Source organism: Palaemon carinicauda, chromosome 2, assembly GCF_036898095.1.
Source record: "Palaemon carinicauda isolate YSFRI2023 chromosome 2, ASM3689809v2, whole genome shotgun sequence".
Taxonomy (NCBI): domain Eukaryota; kingdom Metazoa; phylum Arthropoda; class Malacostraca; order Decapoda; family Palaemonidae; genus Palaemon; species Palaemon carinicauda.
In genome coordinates this window covers 118,821,110-118,847,036 of record NC_090726.1, presented here as the reverse complement: position 1 = coordinate 118,847,036, position 25,927 = coordinate 118,821,110, and the positions used below count along the sequence as shown (strand labels likewise).

Here is a 25,927-nt window from a genome sequence, read left to right as displayed (position 1 = left end):
CCTTTTGTGTGAGTGAGACGACCGGGAAAAAAGTGTGGCGGCGAAAGGGGTCAGATCCTCTTAAGCCTAATCTCACGGCCAAGACAGTTAAGCACCCAGCATCGCTTATGGTCTGGGGTTCGTTTGCCTACGGTGGTGCCCCAAGCCTTGTTGTTTTGCCTAAAGGCATAACGGTTAATGCTGACCGCTATTTGAACATTTTAAAAGACAATTTAGCGGATTGTTTTGCGGCTACAGGAGCTGAAATTTTTCAGCAGGACGGTGCCCCTTGCCATACGGCTAAAAAAGTGAAAAAGTGGCTGGAAAATAGTGAAGTGAACTATATTCCTGATTGGCCAGGTCAAAGTCCTGATATTTCGCCCATTGAGAACCTTTGGGCGATAGTTAAAGCCCGCCTTCGTAAAGAAGTGACGACCAACGTGACACTTCTCGAGGCGGCGCTCCATAAGGTGTGGGCAGAAATACCTGCCGATATACTACAAAACCTCGCCGATAGTGTTCCTCAACGACTTTTGGAGGTCAAGAAGAGGAAAGGCTACCCTATAGACAAGTAGCAGGGATATTGGTGAGTGTTCAATTAAATTTTTATTGATTTATATTGTGTATTAGTGTAGATATCGGGGGGGGGGACCAAAATGAATGCACGGCGGATGCTGCCCGGACAGACCGACCCGCGCTGACTGTATATATATATATATATATATATATATATATATATATATATATATATATATATATATATATATATATATATATATATATATATATATATACACACATACAGTGGAACCTCTAAATACGAATGTCCTAACATACGAATTTTCCAACATCCGAAGTAAAATTCAACCAAATATCTGTCTCGACATCTGAAGTGTTGCTCCAACATTCGAAGTAAATAATACGCGTACGCTTGGAATTTTCTCGAAAGCGTCCACCGTGGTTTGTTGTTGACGCCGCTAGACGGCAGCACATTGGAGGGATGCCAATCGAGCGTCACCTTGATCAGTCCTCTCATCTCGTGCGCATCGTGTGGTTGTCCTCTATTCGCTCGGTTATTAACAGTGTTTTTTATCTTCCTTTTTCACGTGTTGTTTTCTATATTTCGTAATCATGGGTCCTAAAAAGCTTAGTTTCCGTTCAAGAAGTAGTAGTAGTGGTGAGAAAAGGAAGAAGTCAATGCTTTCATTAGAACTAAAGTAAGAAATAATAGAAAAGCATGAGTGAGGTGTACGTGTTAGCGATCTGGCTAAACAATATGGCCGGATGTCTACAATCTCGACAATCATAAAACAGAAGGCAGCCATTAAAGCCCTGAAACCTTCGAAGGGGATCACGATTATTTCCAAACGTCGTAGCCCTACCCCTGAAGAGATGGAACGCTTTTTTTTAATATGGATCAAGGACAAGGATATTGTTGGCGATACGATCACTGAAACGATCATTTGTGAGAAGGCCAGCGTTATCTACATTGACTTGAAGGCGGCGGGCTTGGGGGGTGACGCGGGGGAGAGTTCAGCCGACCCTATGACGGAGGAATTCAAGGCGTCTCGAGTTTGCTTCGAGAAATTTAGAAAACGGACCGGGATTCATTCAGTTGTTCGGCATGGAGAAGCTTTGAGTTCGGACACCAAGGCTGCTAAAGACTGTGTTAAAAAGTTTGAAAGCTTCGTGGCGTAGGAAGGCTACATAGAGCAGCAGGTGTTCAACTGTGATGGAACCGGTCTGTTATGGAAAAAGAGAAGTCATCTCTAATTTTAAGAAGCTGTACACCAAGTACTTATTTAAGCAGTGCTTTAATGTCACGCAAAGCACCAACTTTGCGTGAATTTTGGAGGAGCCACTTTAATATCGTGCCCCGCTTAAAGATCATAGATCAGGCTTGGGAGGGAGTAACTCGTCGGACCCTGAATTTGGCTTGAAAGAAGCTTTGGCCTGATTTTGTTGCTCCCAGAGATTTCAAAGGTTTTTGCCCCGAGAATGAACCTGTGCTTGCCGCCGAGGAAGACGCCGAAGAGATTGTATCCCTTGGCAAGTCCATGGGTCTGGAGGTGGATGAAGATGACATCACCGAACTTGTCGATGAGCATCATGAAGAGCTCAAGGAGCTGCAAGCCAAGCAGCATGATGAGTTCCAAGCGCAGTTGAGTGAGTCGGAGACCGAGGAGGTAGTCCAAATCTTAGGTACGGCGGAAATAAAACAGATGTTGGCTTATCATCAACACGTGGTTGATTTCATCGACAAGCATCACCCACAGAAACTTCAGGTTTGCCATGTTGTTGCGCAGTTCGATGATGTTTGCTTAACTCATTTCGTAAAAATCCTTAAAAGCCGTACCAAGCAACTTTCACTCGATAGTTTCTTTAAAAAATCTATACAACGGTCTAGTGATCATGATGAAAAGTAAGAAAGTGAAGCAAAGAAAAGGAAGACCGAATCGAGTGAAAGTGATGAAAATTAAAATTAAGAAAAGAAAAAAATGTAAAAAAAAATATAAAATTATAAAAATGAAAAAAAAAAAATAAGCTAAGTTAAAGTTCACGTAGTGTAAGTTATTGTAAGTTATCGTACACGTTATCTTACAAAGTCGCCGTCCCTACCTCCTCGCTGATCTTCCGTCTCCTCCTGCGTAGCAGTCCCTACACCTGCGCTGGCCTGTCGCTAAGGTAAAATGTTACATAACCCTTTCTATTTATTATTTCTTTATTATTATTCTTTTCTTAGATATTTCTGTATTATATTGTATTAATGTTATGTGTAATTATGTGTAGCCATTTATTAAGGAGTTATTATGGGTTTTTAGGCTGAGGAACTAATTAAACAAATTACTGTGCATTCCTATGGGAATATTTGCTCCAACATACGATCGTTTTAACATACGAAGCAGTCTCTGGAACGAGTTAAGATCGTATGTAGAGGTATCACTGTGTATATATATATATATATATATATATATATATATATATATATATATATATATATATATATATATATATATATATATATATATATACATACATACATACATACATACATACATACATATATATATATTTGTTCCAACATGGAGTACTTACCTCGAACTACTTTTTTAGGAGTATCTGGGAGACTCCTCCCAACCGACCAGAATTTTGTGTAGTTTACCCTATTCCCGTTTGGTATGGGGGTCAACCTCAGGCGGAGTGATTCGCGCCCTGAGGCGACCCGGGGTCGGAGAGCATGCTTGCTCAGGTCGTGCTCCTCAGTAAGTTTCTGGTCGCGACGTGATTACCATCTCGCCGCGCTCTCCTCACTCAGTGTGACCCTTGCGTCCCCCGACCCTTTTTGTCTACCACGCGTTACCCACGTGTTCACGTTTCCCACGTGTTCATTCCCTATCCTTTCCTCTGTGTCCCTGTCTCTTGGTGTCCTAGTGTAGCATAATGGAGCATCCTCACCATTGCCCTGGGCCTGTGGCCGGTAAATCTTTTGGTGCGTTTCTTTCCAAGCCCGAGGTCGATCCCCACTCCCTGTGTTCATCGTGTAGGGGCAAGGTTTGTTCCCCTACGACCACGTGTCTGGAGTGCGAGTCTTGGACCGAGATTGAGTTGATCCTCTATGGCACTAAAAAGAAGAAAGCTGCCAAGAAATAGCCCAAGAAGGCCAACGTTTCTTCGTTGTTAGTTTCGCCGGATGCCTCGGAACAGGGCTCCCTTCCACCTTCCCCTACCCAGAGTAGGGGGCGAGGTTAGTCCGTTGCGGGGAAGCGGCCCATTGCCCTTCCCCAAAAGTCTGAGATGTCTGTGGGGGATGATTTTAGATCAGTTCAGGCATGTGTGGGGCCTGAGGGAGGGGCGGGAGTGTGTTCAAGAGGTGAAGTCCTGGTGCCTACAGAGCCCGTCTCTACGGAAGATTGTATGTGAGGGAAGACGGGTGCAGCCTCTTCCCCTTCATCCTGGATGTGTGTTTCAGGTGCTTCGGGGACCGGGGGAGACGCCGAGAAGGCAGGCTCATCTTCGGACCCTGCCGCATGGGATCCACCAAGGACGCCCGGCAGGTCCCCCATGAGGTTAGAGGAGGAGTTCGATGCTTGGAGTGACCGAAAGAAGTTTCCACGATCTCCCCCGGCGCCCTCGTCAACGCTCCCGCCCGTCTTTCTTCAACCCTCTTCGCCAGAGAAACGACGCGGAGTTCCCCCTGCGGATTTGGACGGCTCGGGAGATTCGGCGGACTCCCTCTCCTCCTCATCGTCATCCTCTTCCTCGGATTTGTCGTCATCCTCTTCCTCAGATTCGTCTTCATCGGAGGACGAAGGTCCAAAGTCCTCGAAGAGAAAGCGGGAAAAGTCGCGGAAGAAGTAGTCACGTTCTCGTTCCAGGCACACCAGGAAGAGATCCAAGACCTTAAAGAAGAAGTCTAAGAAGAGTCGCTCTTCAAATGATAAGTGGGTGAGAATTACAGTACCCCGGAGTGAGCTGTTTAAGGCCACTTCAGCCGCTGCCACTTCCGGTTGGCTCCCTAGAGCCTCATCTTCACCCTCGCGACCCTACTCCTCCAGCGGACCAGATCTCCGTCAGGGGATGTCACATCAAGCCTCCCTATACGTCTCTAAAGCCGCGAAGGCTCCCACTTCCTCAGCCCAATGGAGGGAGGCGCTCCTCCGGACGGAAGGCTTGGCGTCATCAGCGGCCACCTCGGCGGTCTTCCGCGAGCACCAGGGCCGCCCCTCATGCTTCGAGGAGCCCACAGCCACGGGGGCCCCAGCGGGACAAGGTAGACCCATGACGGCTACCCTCGTCCCAGCGGATTCGCCCATCCTGCGGGCAGGCCCGTCAGTTGCGAGGCAGGAAAAGAAGCTGCTCCCCTCCCGCGCTCCCCCTCCCGCCCTCGACGAGTCTTCTCGGGCGGAGGAGTTGGTAGCGGATGCCTTGGTAGAAGGAGGAGAGTGCTCATCTGATAACATCTCCTCTTATCGAAAGGTCTTGGCCCTCATCAGACGACACCATAGGTTGGATGAGCCCAAGCCCTCGGCGGAACAAGCCTGGCTCTCAGGACTCAGCAGGCTCGTGGACAACCCAGTTCAGCAGAGACCTTCCTTGGCGCTCCCCCTAGCGTGAGACGTAAAGCTAGGGATGGAGCACGTAGACAAGTTTTTAGCCAGCCAAGCAGACGCCCCTAGGGGTCAGAGTGCCTCGAAGCTTCTTCCTGGCCTTAAGACCGAGAAACGTTTTTACGTCCTGGAAGGACGTCGTGGGAGACCCCGCGCAGTAGAGTCGGCAGTCACCACGTTGAACCAAGGGGCGGCGGAGGACGGGGCATCCTCGGCCCCAGTTTGTTTTTCCCCAACGGAGACCTCGATGATGGAAGACATGGCCCAGGACCTAGTGTACGTGTCTTCTTGGTTAGACTGGTGGGCGTGCACTCTGGTGGGCTTCCAGTCCTCACATGATCTCTCCCTGCCTGAGAACCAGTCCTTGCTGAGAGAGCTAATCAGTTCAGGGGGAAAAGCACTGAAGTTTCTTTCGTACCAGTCTCTCTCCCAGGCCGCCAACTGGGTCCTGCAGAAGAGACACACCATCCTAAGCAAGTTAGTGAGGAAGTTACCCGACTGAGAAGCAAGGTTTCTGAGAAACTCCTCGGTGTGGGAAGAGTCGGTGTTTCCCCTCAAATCGGTCGAAGAGACGATGGAGAGGGTTAGAAAGATGAAGGATGTATGGGAACCAAGACCCCCTCCCCTGAGACGTCCAGTGCACAGAAGACCTTCGGCTGACGTTGCACATTCCTCTCATTCCTCGCCAGTCCAACCGAGGAGAGAAACTCCAACGGCTACTTGGCTCCAGAATTCACAGCCCCCCCCCCCCCCCATAGGGGCAACACTTCTTCTCAGTCTGGCTTTAGACCCTCCTACGGCAACTGTAGGAGAGGTCGTTCCAGTCGCGCCTCTAGGAGGAGATAGGAAGAGAGGCCCCCTACTCCTACCGGAGCCTCAAGTAGGGGGATGCCTCAGACACTCTTGGCAAGCATGGCGGGATTACGGGGCAGATCCCTGGACCATTACAATCCTGAAGGAAGGATACAGGCTACCTTTCCTGGCGGAGCCTCCGCCACTTATTTCAGCCCAACAGGCGGATTAGTTGGTGCCCAAAGACCCCTTGAAACGAGCAGCATTACAGGAGCAAGTGTCGACCATGATCACCAAAGGAGCGTTGGAATCGGTCGAGAATCCCAGGCCTGGGTTCTACAGCAGGCTCTTCCTGGTGGAGAAGTCGACAGAGGGATGGAGGCCAGTCATAGACCTGTCAGCCCTCAACAAGTTTGTGGCAAAAAACCGACTTCAAAATGGACACTGCGAAGACGGTGTTGGCGGCCTGGAGAGAGGGAGACTTCATGATGTCCCTGGATCTCAAGGACGCCTACTTCCAGATCCCCGTTCATCCCTCCAGCAGGAAGTTCCTGAGGATAAAGTGGAATACCCAAGTCTTACAGTTCAAGACCCTCTGCTTCGGCCTGTCGACAGCACCTCAGGTCTTCACGAGAGTCTTCACAACAGTTTCGGCCTGGGCACACGAGCAGGGCATTCGCCTGATCCGGTACCTGGACAACTGGTTGTTACTTTCAGCCTCAGAGGAAGAACTGAAGGAGCAAGGCGCGAGGCTTCTACGTCTCTGCAAGGACTTGGGTATCACAGTTAACTTAGAGAAGTCCCACTTGACACCCACCACCAAGATGACCTACCTAGGGATGGTCCTGGACACCCGGCGGGTGAGAGCCTTCCCCTCCTTGGAGAGGTTGGACACTCTAGACCGAGTACTACAGCCCTTCCTCACAAGCCAACCCACGAGAGCCAAAGATTGGCAGAAGCTATTGGGCCATCTGGTTTCGCTAGAGAAGCTAGTCCCTCAGGGGAGACTCAAGCTCAGGGGTGTTCAATGGAACTTGAAGGAACTGTGATCCCCGGAGGAGCCCCCGCACAAGATAGTTCCAGTTTGCCCAGGAACGTTGGAAGTCCTACAGTGGTGGCACAACAGAGCGAACACCTTGAAGGGGAGGCCCTTCGCACTCGATCCTCCGGAGATGATGTTATTCACCGACGCGTCGGAGGAGGGTTGGGGTGCACATCTCCTCGACGAATCAATGAAAGGGAAGTGGTCCCGCGAGGAAGGGACCCTACACATAAACATTCTGGAGATGATAGCCGTCCAGAGAGCATGTCAAGAATTCGTACATCTCCTCAGAGGAAACACCGTGGCGTTGATGTGCGACAACGCCACGGTAGTGGCCTACGTAAAGAAACAAGGAGGCCTAAAGTCAAAGGAGTTATGCACTCTTTCGACAGAACTGCTGGAATGGGCGGCAAAGGAAGGGATCGAAATTACGGCCAGGTTCATCCCAGGAAAGAAGAACGTCCTAGCAGACGGCCTCAGCAGGGTAGGCCAAGTGATAGGCTCGGAGTGGACTCTACACCCAGTAGCAGCTCAGACAGTCATCCTAAAGTGGGGCTCACCAGTGGTGGATCTCTTCGCCACTCGTCTGAATACACAACTTCCCGTGTTCTATTCTCCAGTTCCAGATCCAGCAGCAGCGTTCGAGGATGCCTTCCAACATCCATGGGACAAGGGATGCTCAGGCAAGTGCTCAGCAGAGTGAGGAGGGCAACCATCCTACAGATGACTTTGGTAGCGCCTTGGTGGCCGGAGAGAGAATGGTTCGCAGACTTAAAGGAACTAGCTTTCCTTCCCCCTTGGCCCCTTCCAGACAAACCAGACCTCCTCCGTCAACCTCACTTCCCGCGGTTTCACGAAAACCCTCGGTCCCTCCGCCCACACGCATGGAGGTTATCGTGTGGCTCCTGAAGAAGGAAGGGTACTCGTCGAGGACGGCAACGAGGATGTCGGGTTACCTAAGTCGTTCCTCAGTCGCAGTTTACCAAGCAAAGGGGGCTGTCTTTTCGAAATGGTGCACTGCCCGGAACATCAAGCCCCTGAGGGCTTCTATTCACGAGATAGCCGATATCCTGGTGTATCTTAGGGATGACGTAGGTACTTCTATCCCGGCTATCAAATTGGTGTGTGCAGCATTAGGGAAGGTCTTCCTCCTAAAAGGCATTGACTTAAGGGGCCTCCAGACAGATTTCAATGCTCATCAGGAGCTTTGAGCAGTCATGACCCCCCCAGGCAACGAGGGTGCCACCGTGGAATATAGCTAGAGTACTCAAAGCCCTGTCAGAACTGCCCTTTGAGCCCCTCAAAGACATCCTGGACAAAGAACAACCCCTCAAAACGGTCTTCCTATTAGCCCTGGCTTCAGCGAAGAGAGTTAGTGAGTTACACGGGCTGTCATACGAGGTCTTGCACTCGAAGGGGTGGCGAGAAGCTTCCTTTAAGTTCGTGCCTAGTTTTGTGGCCAAGACTCAGAACTCGTCATGTTGGGATCCTAGATTCGAGGGATTCTCGGTACCAGGGATCCCTCGTTCAGACAACCCAAGGGACTTGCTTTTGTGCCCAGTTAGAGCAGTAAGGAAGTACCTGGAGAGGACATCCAGGCTCTCCCCTACGATCAAGAGTTTGTTCGTCTCGACAGGCCGAGTGAAGAAGCCAGTTTCCAAGAATTCGATCTCCTTCTGGCTGCGTCAAGTGATCAAGAGGGCCTACGACACCTCAGGAACTCCTCTCTCAGGCAGGCCTAGGCCTCATGATATTATAGGTCTAAGCACCTCGTTAGCCTTCGAGAACAACATGACAGTGGGCCAAATCCTGATGGTAGGCACTTGGTCCAGACAATCCACCTTCACGGAACACTACCTGAAGGATTGTTTGAGAAAATCTTTGGACGATTTTGGCCTTGGTCCTGTCATTTCCACACTCCAGAAGATCTAAGGCCATAGCCCCGGGGAAGCCGTGGGCGGTAAGTCCAAGAGACACAAGTTCCTTCCTTACCTTTTTCCCCCTTTCTACCTTCCCACCTTCCCCTGGTCCCTGATTACCTTCCCTGGAATGACTCAGAAGACCTTAACTACCGTAGGATACGGCATCAGCAAGGAATGCGTCTCCGAGGCGTTTTTACAGAGGTAAGCCACTTAGACACTAAGTTAGTTTTTTGGGTAGTTTTCCCTATCTCGTGCGTTTTCTATCAGTGGTCAACGGAACCTAGCCTCCTACCTAGGTTCCCCCCCCCTTGTTACTTCCAGCTTTCCGGTCTCTGGTCCCTTCAGGACTCTCTCACCTCCTAAAGTTTAAGTCTCCTAAGAAAGTAGTTCGAGGTAAGTACTCCGTGTTGGAACAAATCACAAATTTTTAAGTACTTTGTATTTTTCTTAACATACTTACCTCGAACTACTTTCGGGTTATGGCCCGCCCATCCTACCCCGAGGGCCCTGCAGAGCTGAGGAGAACCTTTCCGATGAAACTTACTGAGGAGCACGACCTAAGTAAGCATGCTCTCCGACCCCGGGTCGCCTCAGGGCGCGTATCACTCCGCCTGAGGTTGACCCCCATAGAAAACGGGAATAGGGTAAACTACACAAAATTCTGGTCGGTTGGGAGGAGTCTCCCAGATACTCCTAAGAAAGTAGTTCGAGGTAAGTATGTTAGGAAAAATACAAATTACTTAAAAATTTGTGATTTTTATTTATAAATCCAATCGTATATCTGAAGGTTCAGAAGTTGAATGGATATCTGTATTGGAGAAATTGGTGGGCACAGAAATAAAAACTGAATATTAACTTTATAGTGAAATTGAATTCTATTAATTTTGAACATATTTGCATTGGTTTTTGTTGTGCTAATCCAATAATTCTTTTTTACCAAAAGGCAGAAGATGGATGGTTTACTCGAAAGTGTCAGAAAGTTAATCACACAAGATCAACATTGTCGTACATCTTACCTTTCATTGCGTTTTCTGAAGATGACCCTATAAGCCAGGTAGGTGAACTTACAAAAATTGCCTTGAAATTCAAGTTTGTTCTCTAACAGAAATACAAACCACGCTATTTAATAGTCTGTTACTTTTGGCGAAAACGAAATGACAAGCCACTAAAATTTAGCGAGGGTTAATTACTGATACTGCTAATTACCGGGGGTAGGTGGGGTAGCTTGCTACCGCTCCTGCTCACACACTGGTGTTTTAGCTCACTTTGCTTTTGGTTCTGATGGTGTACGTTCGTTGCTGTTCCTCATCCTTCGCTGTTATAATTGGACTGCCATTAATTATTTTGTGCTTCCTCTTTGTGCTAGTGTGTGTGTGTGTGTGTTGACTTCTGTGACCATTTGCCCGTGCCCTGGACTCGACGGCTGGCCCTGCGGGACCATCATGTCAGCCATGGAAACCGATCGCCACACTCTTTGTCCCGCCTTCCGAGGCCAACAGTGTGATAGTGGTAATCAACGATTGAGTGTCGGGAGTGGTCTGCCTCCTAGTGGAAGAGGTTTGGGTGATGACAGAAGAAGTCTAATTGAGATATTTCTTTTTCGAAGATTCGTTCGAGGGCGGAAAATACCCAAGACCTTTTTTTTCCGTCTTGCGACCTTCTTCCAAAGCTCCTACTTTACTTCCGAGAGAGTGTTGAGTAGTAACGTAGACCCTTTGATTTTTGCCATCCCCGGTCCTTGAGAGATGGTGTTGCTTCCCCTAGCGAAGCGGCCCCACTTCTCCCCTCGGTTGAGGCCTTATCTATGTCTATGTCTTCTGTTTTGCTGGTGTGGTTGTCATTGGGGCTTCCAGGTCTGCCATCCAAGGACTCCTTCTTGCAGCTCGTCCTTCTTGGTACAAGTGTGCAGCCATCATCGACTTCGGAGGTGGATCCTCTGGCGCTTGTCGATGATGTGGTGTCAGAGGCGTCTTCTGTGGCTGCTGCCGACGGCCCTGCCCCTTCAGACTTGACAGCTGTTGCTGCCAACTTAGTTTCCCCCGTTCCTTATCATCCTTCGAGGGGGAAACTTACTCCTACATCTGTCTCTTCTGCGAATGTTTCTCCCCCTTGGGGAGTTCTCTCATAGAGACTCCTCTTTGGAGGACTGCTGCTGCTCATGGTCATGTTGCTGATCCAACGGCCCATAGAGGGAGTCTCCGTTTCAGAGCTCGCCCTTTGCTTCGCCTTAGTGGTCGACCTTCACCATTGGTGAAAAGGCGCCTCTTGGGCTCTTTAGCCTCATCGCAGCCGTCTCCGTTTCAGTTGTCTCTTGGCCCTAGACGCTGCTGCTAGTCCTTGGACTTTGGTCCTCGACTCTTCTGTGGATCGATTGCGATCTCCATCGGTGCATGTTCGCCCCTCCAAAGGGCATATCCCGTTTCTTGATCGTCATACCTGCCTTAGCCGATTTTGTCTCTGATACAGCCTCCTGAGCCCCTACCTAAGTGTGCAGCTGGGAGCCAATACTCTCCAGCTCGCCAGCGCACCAGCGCTAGCCTGCTCCTTCACACTTTCCTGTTTGTCTTCAGAACTCTCCAATGCCCCAGTGATCTCCTGATTGCTGGCACTCTCCAGCGGAGCCTCGCCATTCCATGGAGCAGCGTTTGTCAACTCGCCAGCTCGCCAGCACTCGTCAGACATCCTACGCTCGCCAGCGCAACTGTGCTCCCCAGCTCAAGCTAGTCAGCACTCACTGAAACCACAGCACACTCTTGTGCAACCTCGGTCCGTGGCTCACCACTGCTCTCCCAAGCTACAGCGCTCTCCAGGGCACAATCGCATCCGCTCTCTGTGCGCCAGGGTGCTACTTTGCATCAGCTCTCTCCAGTGCCGAAGCTTTGAGCAACCTTCGGCTCGCAGGCACTCTCCAGCTAGCCAGTGCTCACCTGTGCACTTGCATTCTCCAGTAGCTACTCTCCAGCAACCTCCTGCGCAGTGCTGTACTCTGCGACAGCGCGCTCTTGCTCATTCTAAGGAGACTATGCAACACTACGCAGTGTCTTACTGTGCGTCAACGCTCTCCTGCACATTCTAGGGAGATTGTGCAATACCCTGCGCCAGCTCCTTACTGCGTGCCAACGCTCTCTTGCGCACCTGCGTTCTCAGATCCAGCGCTCGCCAATGTACCAGCACTCGCCAAGCCGCCAGCACTCACCTGCGCACTCACGCTGTGGCCATGAGCAGGTAACCATTGCCTCCCCCTCACCCCCCGGCAAACGCATTTCAGCACGACCGCTGGGGAAAGGGGAATGGGGCTCCACAGAAGGGTTCAGGATCACGAACGTGCCTTCCTCTTAGGCGAACCTACCTACAGCAGAGACTCCTCGGAAGGAACCTTCGGTCCCTTTCCCTTCAGGAGATCGGTCTGACAGTCAGTCGGCAGCTGTGGTTCAGTGCTATGATCAGAGCTGTGGGGTAAGCCTTCAAACCTGCTCTGTCTGGGCGCTCTTCGGAGTATCTTACAGCTCCAGCAGACCTTCTGCCAGGAACCACGGCTTCTTCCCTGAAGATGAAGAGAGGAGTCACAGATGCGGTCACTTCCCCGAGGGTAAAGCTGACTCCTGTTAACCATCGAGGTCAGCTCCTCCTGCATCTTCCACTGGATACTTCTACCTTACCTCTGCCGAGGGAGTTGCGTGAGGAAAGGACTTCCTTCCATCTTCGGAGGAAGTTTCCTCTCGCGCGGAGAGTTCTCCCCTACCGATGGCAGTCAGGAGGGACACGACATCTCGACCTTCAATGCTTTAGTCCTACCTCCTTCCCTGGAAGGAATCCAAGGACTTCAAGACTCTTCCAAAGACCTCTTCGAGGACTTCTCAAGTTTACAGAGAAAGCCAGTCACTCAAGGGATGTCCGCGACCCACCCGGAGAAGAGCTCTCGGGAATGGAAGAAGGAGACTTCGCAGCAAGTCCAACGTCGGAAAGAGAGCAGAAAGTCGAAACATGCATTCTGGCAGGTTCTGACTCTCGTAAGGGTTCTCAGTGGGTTTACCGACCCACAGATACACCCACGAGAGGGCAAGGACATGGTTTTAAACCGTCTCTTTGGCACCCAGAAACCCTCAAAGACCAGTGCAGCCTTGCCCTGTTCTCAGGGGCTGAAGGGTCCCAGGGCTAAGATCGCCCTACAGCTGTCCGAACACGCCTCCTCCCAACGTTCCGGCTCTACCAACAAGCTTTTCCCACCACCTCATTTCTAACAGAGGAGGTATTTTGAGATATTGGACGAGCCTTGTCCAGCTCTTCCTCTCCATCACTCCTTGGAAGAGCTCACCAATGGAGTGTCTCTAGAGAGAGACTCCAATCGACAGGTCTCTTTCCCGGCAACCGAGATCCTTAACCAGGAGAAGGTCACAAAGTACACCGTGCAGGCTACTTCGTGACTTAATATTTGGTTAGGGACCTTGGGAATTCGAGTACGAACTGAAGATTTCTCCAAAGAACATACCAGGAAAGCAATGGAGACTTTCTTGCTTTCAGGCACCCGCACGATCGAGTTTCTCGCCCACCAAGTTCCAAACATGTGGGCGAATACCATCCTGAAACTTGAGACGCTGTGTCTGAGAGATTCTACCAGCAAGTCCCAAATGGTGAGATCGCTAGGCTCAGGTGTTTCTCTCTAGAGGAGCCAATCTATTCGAGCTTAAGGATATGGAACATGCTGTTGAGAGATGAAGTCCATCAAGACTCCCTCCTCCATAGGGCTTTGACTTCCAAGTTCTATAAACCACCAGCTCCACAGCTGTCACGTCCAACTAAGGCCACAACGAACAAGACAGCAGTGAAGACCATGGTGTCTCGGAAGCCCTTTCCTGCCAAGGACAGGAAAGGCACAAAGTCCTCCAGGGGAGAAAAATATCCTAGAGGGAGCGGCCGAGGCCGCAAACGCTAGGATAGGCACTCGCCCTACTTGTCCACCAGTAGGGGGATGTCTACAAGGCATCCTCTGGACCAGGAATCCAGTGTCGATAGACACTTTTGGGATGGGATTAGCTAATGCCTGCCAGAAGTCCAGACCCTATTGAAGAAGGGTGCTCTCCAGGGTCTCCAGGCTTCTTCAATCGACTCTTTCATATGAAAAAGGCATCTGGATTCTGGAGACCAGTCATCAGCCTCTCAGCTCTGAACAAGTTTGTTAAACAAACTCCGTTCAGCATGGAGATGGCAGACTAGCGGTAAGACCACAGGACTTCATGTGTACATTGGACCTAAAGGACGCGTACTTCCAGATCCCCATCCAACCATCTTCAAGAAAGTACATAAGATTCAGCCTAGACAACAGGAAATACCAGATCAAGGTGCTGTGCTTCGGTCTTTATGCAGCTCCTCAAGTCTTCACCAGCGTGTTTGCCCTAGTGTCATGTTTGGTACACAGGATTGGTATCCATCTCCTTCGTTATCTGGACGACTGGCTAATCCTAGCAGACTCTGTGTCAACCCTTCTTCATTATTGAGACAAACTTCTGAGGCTTTGCCTAGATCTGGGGATCATGGTAAACCTTGAGAAGTCCTCCCTGCTTCCTACACAGAGACTGGTATATGTAGGTATGATAATAGACACCAATCTCTACAAAGCCCTCTCCCATCAGACGACACAGTATCGAGGCTGAGAAAGGTCGCAAGGCCCTTTCTCAGATGAGAAGAACTTCCAGCCCAGGCGTGGTTACGTCTCCTCGGTCACCTTTCAGCCCTGTCCCGTCTAGTTCCCAACGGTCACCTCAGGATGAGATCCCTCAAGTGGCAATTCAAGTCTCTGCGGAATCAGGCTCTTGATTCCCCGGACATTAGGATACCCATGGGATCAGCGGAACAGATGGACCTCGAAAATGTGGGTGGCAGACGAGAACCTGCGAAAAGGAGTGGATCTTCTCGTCCTCCCCCCTTATTTGATGCTGTTCTCAGTTGCTTAAAAAAAGGGGTGGGGGTCCCACGTCTTGCACCACACAACTTCAGGCCTCTGGTCAGATTCAGAAGAGTACCTCCACATAAATCTCCTAGAGATGAAGGCGGTCTTTCTGGCCCTTCAAAAGTTCTAACAGATCCTGGTGGGCCAGTCGGTAGTGGTGATGAGCGACAACACCACAGTAGTGGCTTTTACATCAACAAGCAAGGAGGTACTTTTTCGCAGCCCCTATCCCATCTAGCAGTAGACATACTGAGATGGGCCGAGGTGCACTTGATACCCTTAGCGGCACGTTTCAGTCCAGGCAAGAGGAATGTGCTCGCCGACAACCTGAGCAGAGCATCTCAGATAGTGAGTACCGAGTGGTCTTTGGATCATCCAGTAGCCAACAAAGTCCTGACTTTGTGGGGTTCTCCAAGAGTAGATTCCTTTGTAACGATCCTGAACTTCAGGCTCCCGTTGTACTGCTCCCCAGTCCCAGACCCCAAGGCTCTCTGGCAAGATGCATTCCAACAACGGTGGGACAACATCGACGTTTACACCTTTCCCTGTTCTGTCTGATGATGAGGGTACTCACCAAAGCCATAACATCAGTCAACCTCTCAATGACCCTCATAGCTCTGTTATGGCATCACGCCAAATGGTTTGTGGACCCTCATCAACTCCTGACGGTGTCTCCCAGAGAACTCCCTCCATGACACGATCTACTCAAACAACCACATGCCAACATATTCTACAAAGCCGTAGCTTCGCTGCAACTTCATGCCTGGAGACTATCCAGCATTTCCTCTCAGAGAGGATTTTTGCAACAAGTTGCAACCAGGATGTATGGATACCCACGAAAGTCATCAGCAGCAGTCTACCAGGCAAAGTGGAAGGTCTTCTGTGGATGGTGTCGTGGAAGGGGTATCTCTCCTCTCGATGCCACTATTCCAGCAGTAGCTAAGTTCCTTGTGTATTTGCTTGAAGAAATGCGCCTGTCAGTCTCGGCGGTAAAAGGCTATCGCTCAGCCTTAAGCCTCGCCTTTAGACTGAACATCTGGACAGTTTTTCATCGCTAGAACTTTCCTCATTCATACGGAGTTATGATTTTACCTGTCATCAGTCTGAAGTGAGACCTCCCCCATGGAACATGGTTCGAGTTCTCAGGTCTCTAAAGCGACCTCCTTATGAACCATTACACCACCTAACTTAGAAGACGTTGTTCCAGTTAGCTTTGGCTTCAGCCAAGCGAGTCAGTGAACTTCATGGTCTCTCATAAGACATTGCCCATTCAAGGGGATGAGGAGAGGTAACATTCAGCTTTGTCCCTGAGTTTATTGCCAAGACTCAGAATCCGGGAGTAGCGGATCCTCAATTTCAACTCCTTCTGTATTTCGAGTCTTCGTTCTTTAACAGATGACCCTGATCATCTCTTACTCAGCCCAGTGAGGAGTTTGAGGCCGTACCTTAAGAGAACAGCTGCAGCCCGTCCTCGTGTGCCTGCACTCTTCGTTAGCACAGGAAGGACTGAGGAGGGTCACCAAGAACACAATCTCAGCATGGATTCACAAGGTCATAGATCATGCACTGAATGCAGACCCTCATCCTTCAGGTCGCCCCAGAGCTCATGATGTTAGGGGCATAGCTATCTCCCTAGCATTCAAGTGGAACTACTCCATGACACAGGTTCTTCAGGCTGGGGTGTGGAAACGACAAACTACTTTCACAGCCCACTACCTGCAAGACTTAACCCACAGGAGGCTCGATACGTTTTCTATCTACCCCATGGTGGCTGCACAACAGCTGGTATAATATCTCAAGCTCTCCTTATTGGACAAGTAGCAGAAGGTTGAGGGCACTGTTACCTGGTTTTAGTCTGCGTGAATGAAAAGGTTTGACTGGCTTTTATTCTTTTCTTCATCCTCCCCTCTCTTGTGGAAAGCAGCATCCTGGGTTCTCTGCATAATCTGACTTCAAACACTGTAGGTAAACCATGCTCCCTGATGTATCTAACAATCAGTTAATAATGTTGCGTCCCCATACCCTGACAAGGTGGTATTGGGAAAGTTTTGGTTACAACACTTTTCTCCAGAAAAACTCAGAATAACTTTACCTTGACAGTCACACTTCTAAATATCTCAACACATAGCTTGCGTAGGCCTCCGACCTTGCGTAGCAAGGTTTTAGCTAGGCGCATGGCCTACTTATTTTGAGTACTAACATACTCAGATAAGGAGTCCCCGGATAAAACCAAAAGCCAGATTGGCAGGGACGCCTACCCTTCTTAATGGGCGAGTCACCCGTATTAAATTGCGTGGTTTGTATTCCAGTTACGGAACAATTGACAAATTCGTAAATAATTTGTATTTTCTTAACGATACGAACCTTAGCTATTTATATTAAATTGCCCGCCAGTCCTATCCCCCTTGAATCCCTGCCTCCAAGCAAAGTGAGCTAAATCACTGGTGTGTGAGCATGAGCGGTAGCAGGCTACCCCCCTACCCCCGCTAACTAGCGATATGGGTAGTTAGCCATCGCTAAATTTTAATGGCTTGTCATTCCAGCTTCGTCGAAAGTAATACGCCTATTAAATAGCTAAGGGTTTTATCGTTAGGAAAAGACAAATTATCTACAAATTTGTCATATTTTAAGGCTTCTTACCAGCTTTATTCCTAGAACAATACAGAAATTTTGTGTCGCCTTACTTTGCTTTTACTTTGAAGAAATGATTTCACAACCGTTTTGTAGGATAAAACCACATTGTTCCAACACCACATACAAACCTTTTGCTCTTTTTATACTAGACTATTACTTCGGTAAAAGTGAATTAGCTATAAGACTTTAAATGAAGTAAACGACCCCGCTGCTGATTAGTTGTGGGTTAGACACCCCATTCTCAAATTCACTGGTTACATGATGTCTCTTTCTTTTGGCATTTGGCTCTGCCCCGTTAACCTCTTATTAAACTGTCTGTTACTTTTTGTATCCTTTGTTTTTCAGGTGTGCTTGTGTTTTGGGATCGCTGTAATGTGTATTTGTCTTGGTGTGGAGGGCCGCCCTTGTGTCACCTTTATGTCGACCATGGAGATGTATCCCCATGCCCTTTGCCCTGCTTGCAGACGTAATGCCTGTTTGCAGGAGTCTCCTCTTAGAGAATGGCCATCTTTCCAGGGGGTGTGGTTCAGAAGGGGCCAGAAGAAGTCCTGAAGTGATTCTTTACCTTAGTGGTCTCCCTCGAAGTCGAAGAAGTCAGACTTCTTGATCTGACATTTCGTTCCCTTCCCGTTGACTGCTCTTTCGGTCTCCTTTGGAGGCTGATCGAGTATGAGAGGTGTCCTATCGACCCTCAGACAACCTTCTGATGCTGAATGCACTGTCGCATCCTCTAGCAAAGTGGTTGCGCCCTCAGCTGGAGGGGAGACTGCGTCAACCGACGCTATGCCACAACTCTTGTCAGCACACCTGTGATAAAGCTGGCGAGTGATCTTGCTGGATGTTATGTTGCATAGGCACGAGGGTGAGTAGAGCCTAGATTAGCGAGTGTTTCTTTTGCAGTGTCACACACCCAACCAGTGAGCATTAGCGAGGTGGGCGGGTGAGCTCCTCTCGCTGACAGAGGTCTGGTTGCACATAGTGTGTTCCTATCTCGCATTGCTTCGGAAGCGCTTGCACACTTTCAATCTGATGCTATCTTGGTAGCGCGAGCACCTACCCAGGGGAGAGCTTCTTTGATAGCTTGCCCACGATCACCTGCCTGATCTACCACAGTAGCGCATGCGTACTCTGTTGGTCCCACTACTTAGGTAGCGCAGTCACAAGCATCTGTTCCCAAGCGCTCACCTGTGTATATCCTATCTCGGTAGTTCACACACGCTCACCTTTGCACAAACCGGGTCTCGTTAACAAACACAAACTCTCACCTGTTCATGTTCACCCAGAGCAGGAGACCAACACGCCCATTCTTGCAGTGCCTCGGCAGGTGTTCCTTCTTTTGCAAAGGACACCCGGTAAAACTGGCCTTGTACGATTTAAGTGACATGCAGAGTTGAGATGGATCACCAGTAAATGAGCGACAACCAGGTGAAGGGTGTTCAACTGCAATATCCTCTAACAACTCTCGTATAATTTCAGGCATGAAATCTGAGTGTACATTTCTTCTGCTTTTGAGTGTAAACAGTATTTGTACCATTTCAGTATCTTACGAGCACAATCATTTTATGATGATATTGCATCCGACTTGTCTAACCAAACTATAGGCTATTAGTGTTATAATTAACAACACATTCAAGTTTGAATATCCGATCACAAGCATGAGGATCAACATTCTGGCTGAGGATCATGAGAGGGAAACCTTCCATTTGTCTCCAGTTAATAGCAAAGATATTTTGTTCCGACAGATACAAACACTTCGCTATTTATAGGGGTATTACTTTTCAGGAACGCTGAAAACTAGCCAAGACAATTTTAGTGAGGGATAACTACCCCCATCTGCTAGTTAGCGGATGGTGGGTGGGGTAGACCGGCTACCCAACTCGCTCACACTTGTCGGCTGCGTAACCTCTTCTGCTTTTGGCTCGGTAGAGTGCAGACGGGACAGCGTAACGAGAAACCGTTAATTCATTAAACTGCGTTGATATTAATATTACTTTTTCTTTTTCTTTTGTGCATGGTGTCTGTATTTACTGTCTCGCTATGCGAACATGTCCTGGTTGCGAGGGCCGCAGCTGCGGTACCTTCATGTCATCCGTAGAGATGAACCCTCACCCCCTGTGCTCGGCTTGCCAGGGACATCGGAGTGTCAGCTGCGGTACCTTCATGTCATCCGTAGAGATGAACCCTCACCCCCTGTGCTCGGCTTGCCAGGGACATCGGAGTGTCAGGAGTGGCCTGCTTCCCAATAGGAGAGGTTCTGGCGTAAGAAGAAGTCTAAGGGCGAGTCTAAACCTCCGGGGTCTTCCTCGAAATCAAAGAAATTGTAGTCTTCTGCTTCCTTCCCGCCCAGATATCTCTCTGAAACTACTCAACATGGCCAAACCACCTCAACAAATTCATATCCACTCTAGCTGCTAACTTATTTCTTACACCCGTTCTCACCCTCACTACTTCGTTCCTAACCCTCTCTACTCAAGATACACCAGCCATACTCCTCAGACACTTCATCTAAAACACATTCAATTTCTGTCTCTCTGTCACTTTCATTCCCCACAGCTCTGATCCATACATCACAGTTGGTACAATCATTTTCTCACACAGAACTCTCTTTATATTCATGCCCAACCATCTATGCTTCACCACTCCCTTCACTGCCCCCAACTCTTTGCATCCTTTATTCACTCTCTGACGTACATCTGCTTCCACTCCATTTGCAGCAACAACAGACCCCAAGTACTTAAACTGATCCACCTCCTCAAATAACTCTCCATTCAACATGACATTCAACCTCGCACCACCTTCCCTTCTCATACATCTCATAACCTTACTCTTACCCACATTAACTCTGAACTTCCTTCTCTCACATACCCTTCCAAATTCTGACTAATGGACCAAACTTCTCTTCTGAATCTGCAACCAGTACAGTATCATCTGCAAACAACAACTGATTTACCTCCCATTCATGATCATTCTTATCTACCACTTTCAATCCTCGTCCAAGCACTCGAGCATTCACCTCTCTCACCACTCCATCAACATACAGTACAAGTTAAACAACCATGGCAACATCACACATCCCTGTCACAGCCCCACTCTCACCGGAAACCAATCGCTCACTTCATTTCCTATCCTAAGACACGCTTTACTACCTTTGTAGAAACTTTTCACTGCTTGCAACAGCCTTCCACCAATTCCATATAACATCACATTCCACATTGCTTCCCTATCAACTCTATCATACGCTTTTACCAGATCCATAAACGCAACATATACCTTCTTACCTTTTTGCTAAATATTTCTCGCATAGCCTAGCTGTAAAAATCTGATTCATACATCCCCTATGTCTTCTAAAACCACACGGTACTTCTAAGATTGCATTTTCTATTTTATCCTTAATCCAATTAATCAATACTCTACCATACACTTTTCCAACTACACTCAACAAACTAATACCCCTTGAATTACAACACTCATGCACATCTCCTTTACCCTTAAATAGTGGTACAATACATGCACAAACCCAATCTACTGGTGCCATTGACAACACAAAACACACTTTAAACAATCTCGCCAACCATTCAAGTACAGTTACACCCCCTTCCTTTAACATCTCGGCTCTCACATCATCCATACCAGATGCCTTTCCTACTCTCGTTTCACCTAGTGCTCTCCTCACTTCCTCTTTTAATCTCGCTCTCATTCTCATCTTCCATCACTGGCACCGCAACACCTGCAACAACAGTTATATCTGCCTCCCTATTATCCTTAATATTCAGTAAAGTTTCAAAATATTCTGCTCGCCTTTTCCTTGCCTCCTCTCCTTTTAACAACCTTCCATTTTCATCTTTCACTGTCTCTTCAATTCTCAAACCAGCCTTCCTTACTCTCTTCACTTCTTTCCAAAACTACTACTTCTTCTCTTCATATGAACGACCCAGTCCCTGATCCCACCTCAGGTCAGCCGCCCTCTTTGCCTCAGTTACCTTGCGCTTTACTTCCACATTTTTCTCTATATCTTTCATACTTCACACTATTATTCTGCAGCCATTCTTCCAATGCCCTCTTTCTCTTCCACTTTTACCTTCACTCCTTCATTCCACCATTCACTGCCCTTCCTCATGCTGCCTCCAACAACCTTCTTGCCCCACACATCACTTGCAATCCCAACAAAATTTTCTTTTACTAACTTCCAGTCCTCCTCTAAATTAGCAGTTTCTCTTAATTTCACTCTGTCATATGCTATTTTCAACCTTTCTTGATATTCACTTTTTACCTCTGGTTTTCTTAACTCTTCAACCCTCACTAGCTCCCTTTTATATCCCCCCTCTCTATTCCCCCACTCTTTTGCTACCACCAATTTTCCTTCCACCAAAAAATTATCAGACATACCGTTAGCCATACCCCTAAACACGTGCACTTCCTTCACTCTTCCAAGCATTTTATTTTTGTTATCAACACATAATCCATTAATGCCCCTTCTACCCCTCTTCCATTTGCCACTCTTACCCATGTATACTTGTTTTTATCTTTCTTTTTGAAAAAGCTAGAACATATCACCATCTCTTGCTCAACACATATCTACCAGTCTCTCACCATTCTCATTTTCACTTGGTACGCCATACATCCCAATGACACCGTCTATCTCTCCAGCGCCCACTCTAGCATTTAAGTCACCCATGACAACTATATAATTCCTTCTACCCAGTTCTTCTACACACCTAGTTAATTAATTCCAGAAGTCTTTCGGCTCTTCTTCACTTTTCTCACAACCAGGTTCATACGCACTAACAAAAGCCCAACATTCCCTACCCAAGCTAAACCTTACCCACATTAACCTAGATATTTCGTTCTATTCCACTACTTTACCTGTCACCCGTTTACTCAGCAATAAAGCCACACCCTCTTGCTCTTCCCCATTCAATCCCAGACACTCTACCAGTCACTTCACCCAACATCACTTCACCCTTTCCTTTTATCTTTGTTTCACATAAAGCCAATATATCCATCTTTCTATTCTTAAACATACAGTGGACCCACGTGGTATGGCGTCCCCAGCTTACGTTTTTTTCACTTTACGGTATGGAATACGAAGTTTTTTCGTCCCCTTGTTACGGCATTTTCCCCACCTTACGGCATCGAATTCCAAAATTCAAACTTGGCGGTCAGTGCGCGTATGACTGTGTGAGTCACTCGCCTCTCACCACGCTCATACATCACTGCATACGTCACTAAGATGCCGGTCTGCTATTGGTTGGCGTCACTAAGATGCCGATTTGCTATTGGCCAAAATCCCTTCCACAAAGCCTGAGAGAGATGCTGCCTCTCTCTCTCATTGTTAATCGTGCGCTCAATTTAGAATCTCTTGTGTGTTTCGTAAAGACTTGATCTCGTGTGAGTGCTTGCGATATATTTTTTGTGCATTTTAGTGCTTAATTCCAACTTTATTTCGTTAGCCATGGATCCCAAGATTGCTAGTGATGTTAAAAGGATAAATAAGATGATGATTACTATGGAAACGAAGCTGAAGATAACAAAGAAATATGAAGGCGGCATGTGCATCGTTACCCTCGCTAGTGCATATGGCCATACCCAGTCAACGATTGGTATAATTATCAAGAACAAGTAAGACATTAAAGCAAGTAAGTCTTCTAAAGGCATGACTGTCCTTGCCAGTGGAAGGACCTCAATCAATGATGAGATGGATAGATTCCTACTATAGATTAAAGAGAAGGAAATGGCTGATGATACACTCACACATTCGGTAATTTCGCACAAGGTGAGTGCCATCTCCGCTGATCTCTTGGAAGTCCAGAGAGACGGCAGAGATGAAGGAACGTCGAAGGAGTTAGAGGCAATGTAGTTGACCACAGCACTCTAGTGTTGGCGAGAAGGGTGGGTGGGGGGAGACAGAAGTAACGACATCAGCAGAAATAAGGGAAGCTATCGGTTGGTATGAAAACCTTACGAGATTCATTAAAAAAAACAGGAAAACTTCACACAGGTTGTTTTATGGAGTGTTAATAACAGGTGCATGACTCATTTTAGAAATATTTTGAGGAGTCGTCAGAACCAGGCTTCTTTGGATAGATATTTCTCCAAAAGAGAAGTGTCAGAAAGCAAAGATGATATGAGTGATTCTAGTAAAAAAGCTAAAAAAGAGGAAAGCAAAGATGAAGTGCTACTGTATAAAATTTAGTTCTAGAAAAAAGAATTCATAAGAAAATTTCAAAAGTCAAAAATAATAATAATAAAAAAAAACATTTTTAATTTTAAGTGTTTAATAAAAATAAATTTATTATTAAGTGTAACATTATTAGCATTGATACATTTTTATATCTGCTGTCTCCTCCCCCCATTATTAAGTGTAACATTATTAGCATTGATACATTTTTATATCTGCTGTCTCCTCCCCCCTCTGCCTCCACCTACTATCAGCTCAAGTCACGTCACTCCAAAGGTAAATAAAATTTAATTTTTCCTTTACAGTACAGTACAGTATACATTTTTTATTTATAATGTTATTTGATTATATATATTGTACATGTATATTAAATATAAGTAGTATAGTACTTACTATACTATTTTGATACTAATTTTTAATATATATATAAAATTTTGATGTTTTTACCTGGGGTTTTGCACGCATTAGCTATTCTATTGCCCTCCATACGACATTTTCACCAAACGATACCAATTCCGGAACGGATTAATGTCGTATGGCGGGGGTCTACTGTATTTCCAATCTCACATCTTTTACTCTATCGTACTACATCCACACACATTCAGACACCCCAAAACCAGACTGCAGGGAGCAGTCACTCTCCCCCCAGATCCACATCTTTGATGTCTCGACAGGAGTATATAATACAGGAGAGGGGTTCCCAGCCCCCTCGTCCCGTCCCTTTTAGTAAGTCTAGGAAAAATACAAATTACTAAGAATTTGTCACATTTTTAATATCTTTTTCCTCGGGAGCAAGAGTCTGTGAATTTGCAGCCGTTTGGAGTGATCAGGAGTTCATTACCCCCATTCTGGGTCATCTTTTAATCCTGACCCCAGTGTCCTAATTTCTACCAAAAACGAAAAGCTGCTTCAGAGACGGTATCATTATATTACAACCGTAAAGTCTTGTTTGCTCCAAAATACCCAAAGCAACAAGTCCCCTTCAACATGGTCTATCCATATTTTAGTGACCCTCATCGATCCAGTATCTTCGTAAAACCAAGGATTTGCTTCTTCACTGGCATTCTTTGCTAATATGCAATTTCAGGACATCCAGCACTTTACGGGTTGGTTTGGGCCATAGGGTCTTCATAAACACAACCTGAAACTAATCCAAGAGGTACAACATTCATGCTTGGTACTTATAATTGAGCCAGGTTCTTCAACAGAAACTTGTTAGCAGGTATCTATTTTTTTCAGGTTATCCCCTATGCAGTGAGAGCCAGACTAGTTAGTTTTCTTCTCATGTATATACATTTGTTACTTGGGTGCCGGTCCCAAGCCCGGATAAATAGGGAGGGTTGGTGTCAGGAAGGGCATCCGGCCGTAAAAACCTCTGCCAAAACCATAAATGGAATGAGCCGAAATAGGGAAAGAGGTAATACTAGGGCGTACTCCGTAAACGACGCACAGAGACATCGCTCTAACTCTGTGATAAGGCGAGGGCTACTGCATCAGGAGCGGGTGCAGCTAAAGAAGCGAGTTCACTTTGGACTCGGAATATGTCAGTTTAATGTTGGGTCCATGACTGGGAGAGGTAGAGAAGTGGCTGACTTGATGAGGGAAAAGAAAGCAGCTCTTATGTGTGTGCAGGAAACACGATGGAAGGGAAATGAAGCTAAAGAGTTGGGTGATGGATATAAGCTATATTATAGCGGAGCAAATAAACAAGGTAGGAATGGAGTTGGCATAGTACTGTCTGGTGAGCTGAAAAATGCAGTGATAGAGGTGCATAGAAAGAATGACCGTATCATCAGATTGAAGATGTGTTGTGGAGGAGAGATTCTGAATATTATAAGTGCATATGCACCTCAAGTTGGTTGCACAGAAGAGGAGAAGGGAAATTTCTGGAGAGACATGGATGGAGTAATGCAAGAACTGGAAGAACAGGAGAGGGTCATAGTAGGGGCAGATTTGAATGGCCATGTTGGAAGTGAGAATGAGGCAATTGGTCGGGTGCATGGGGGCCATGGAATTGGGGAGAGAAACCCAGAAGGAGAGATTGTTGTGGACTTTGCTGTGTCATTTGACATGGCAATAGTAAACACATTCCTTAAGAAGAAAAGGGAACACCTAATAACTTATAGGATTGGGGGAAGATGCTCCCAGATAGACTACTTGCTGTATAAAAGGATAAAGCTGGTGGAAGTCAAGAACTGCAAGGTTATCCCAGGTGACCATGTAGCCCCCCAACACAGACTGCTATGTATGGACTTAGGCCTAAAAAGGGAAAGAAAAGCTAAAGCTAAAGGGATAAGGAAAATTAAATGGTACAAACTAGTGAGG

At 47.4% G+C, this 25,927-nt stretch overlaps 1 protein-coding gene across 1 annotated transcript in view; it reads left to right on the top strand.

The window, feature by feature from the left end:
- Positions 1–9,017: 9,017 nt before the first annotated feature.
- The window catches only part of Nup154 (nuclear pore complex protein Nup154), a 290,508-nt gene continuing 273,598 nt past the window's right edge, over positions 9,018–25,927 (top strand). The window contains exons 1-2 of the mRNA XM_068349854.1: positions 9,018–9,044; positions 9,787–9,897. Of these exons, the coding sequence (XP_068205955.1) occupies positions 9,018–9,044; positions 9,787–9,897 (138 nt within the window). The remainder of the gene's footprint in view (positions 9,045–9,786; positions 9,898–25,927) is intronic.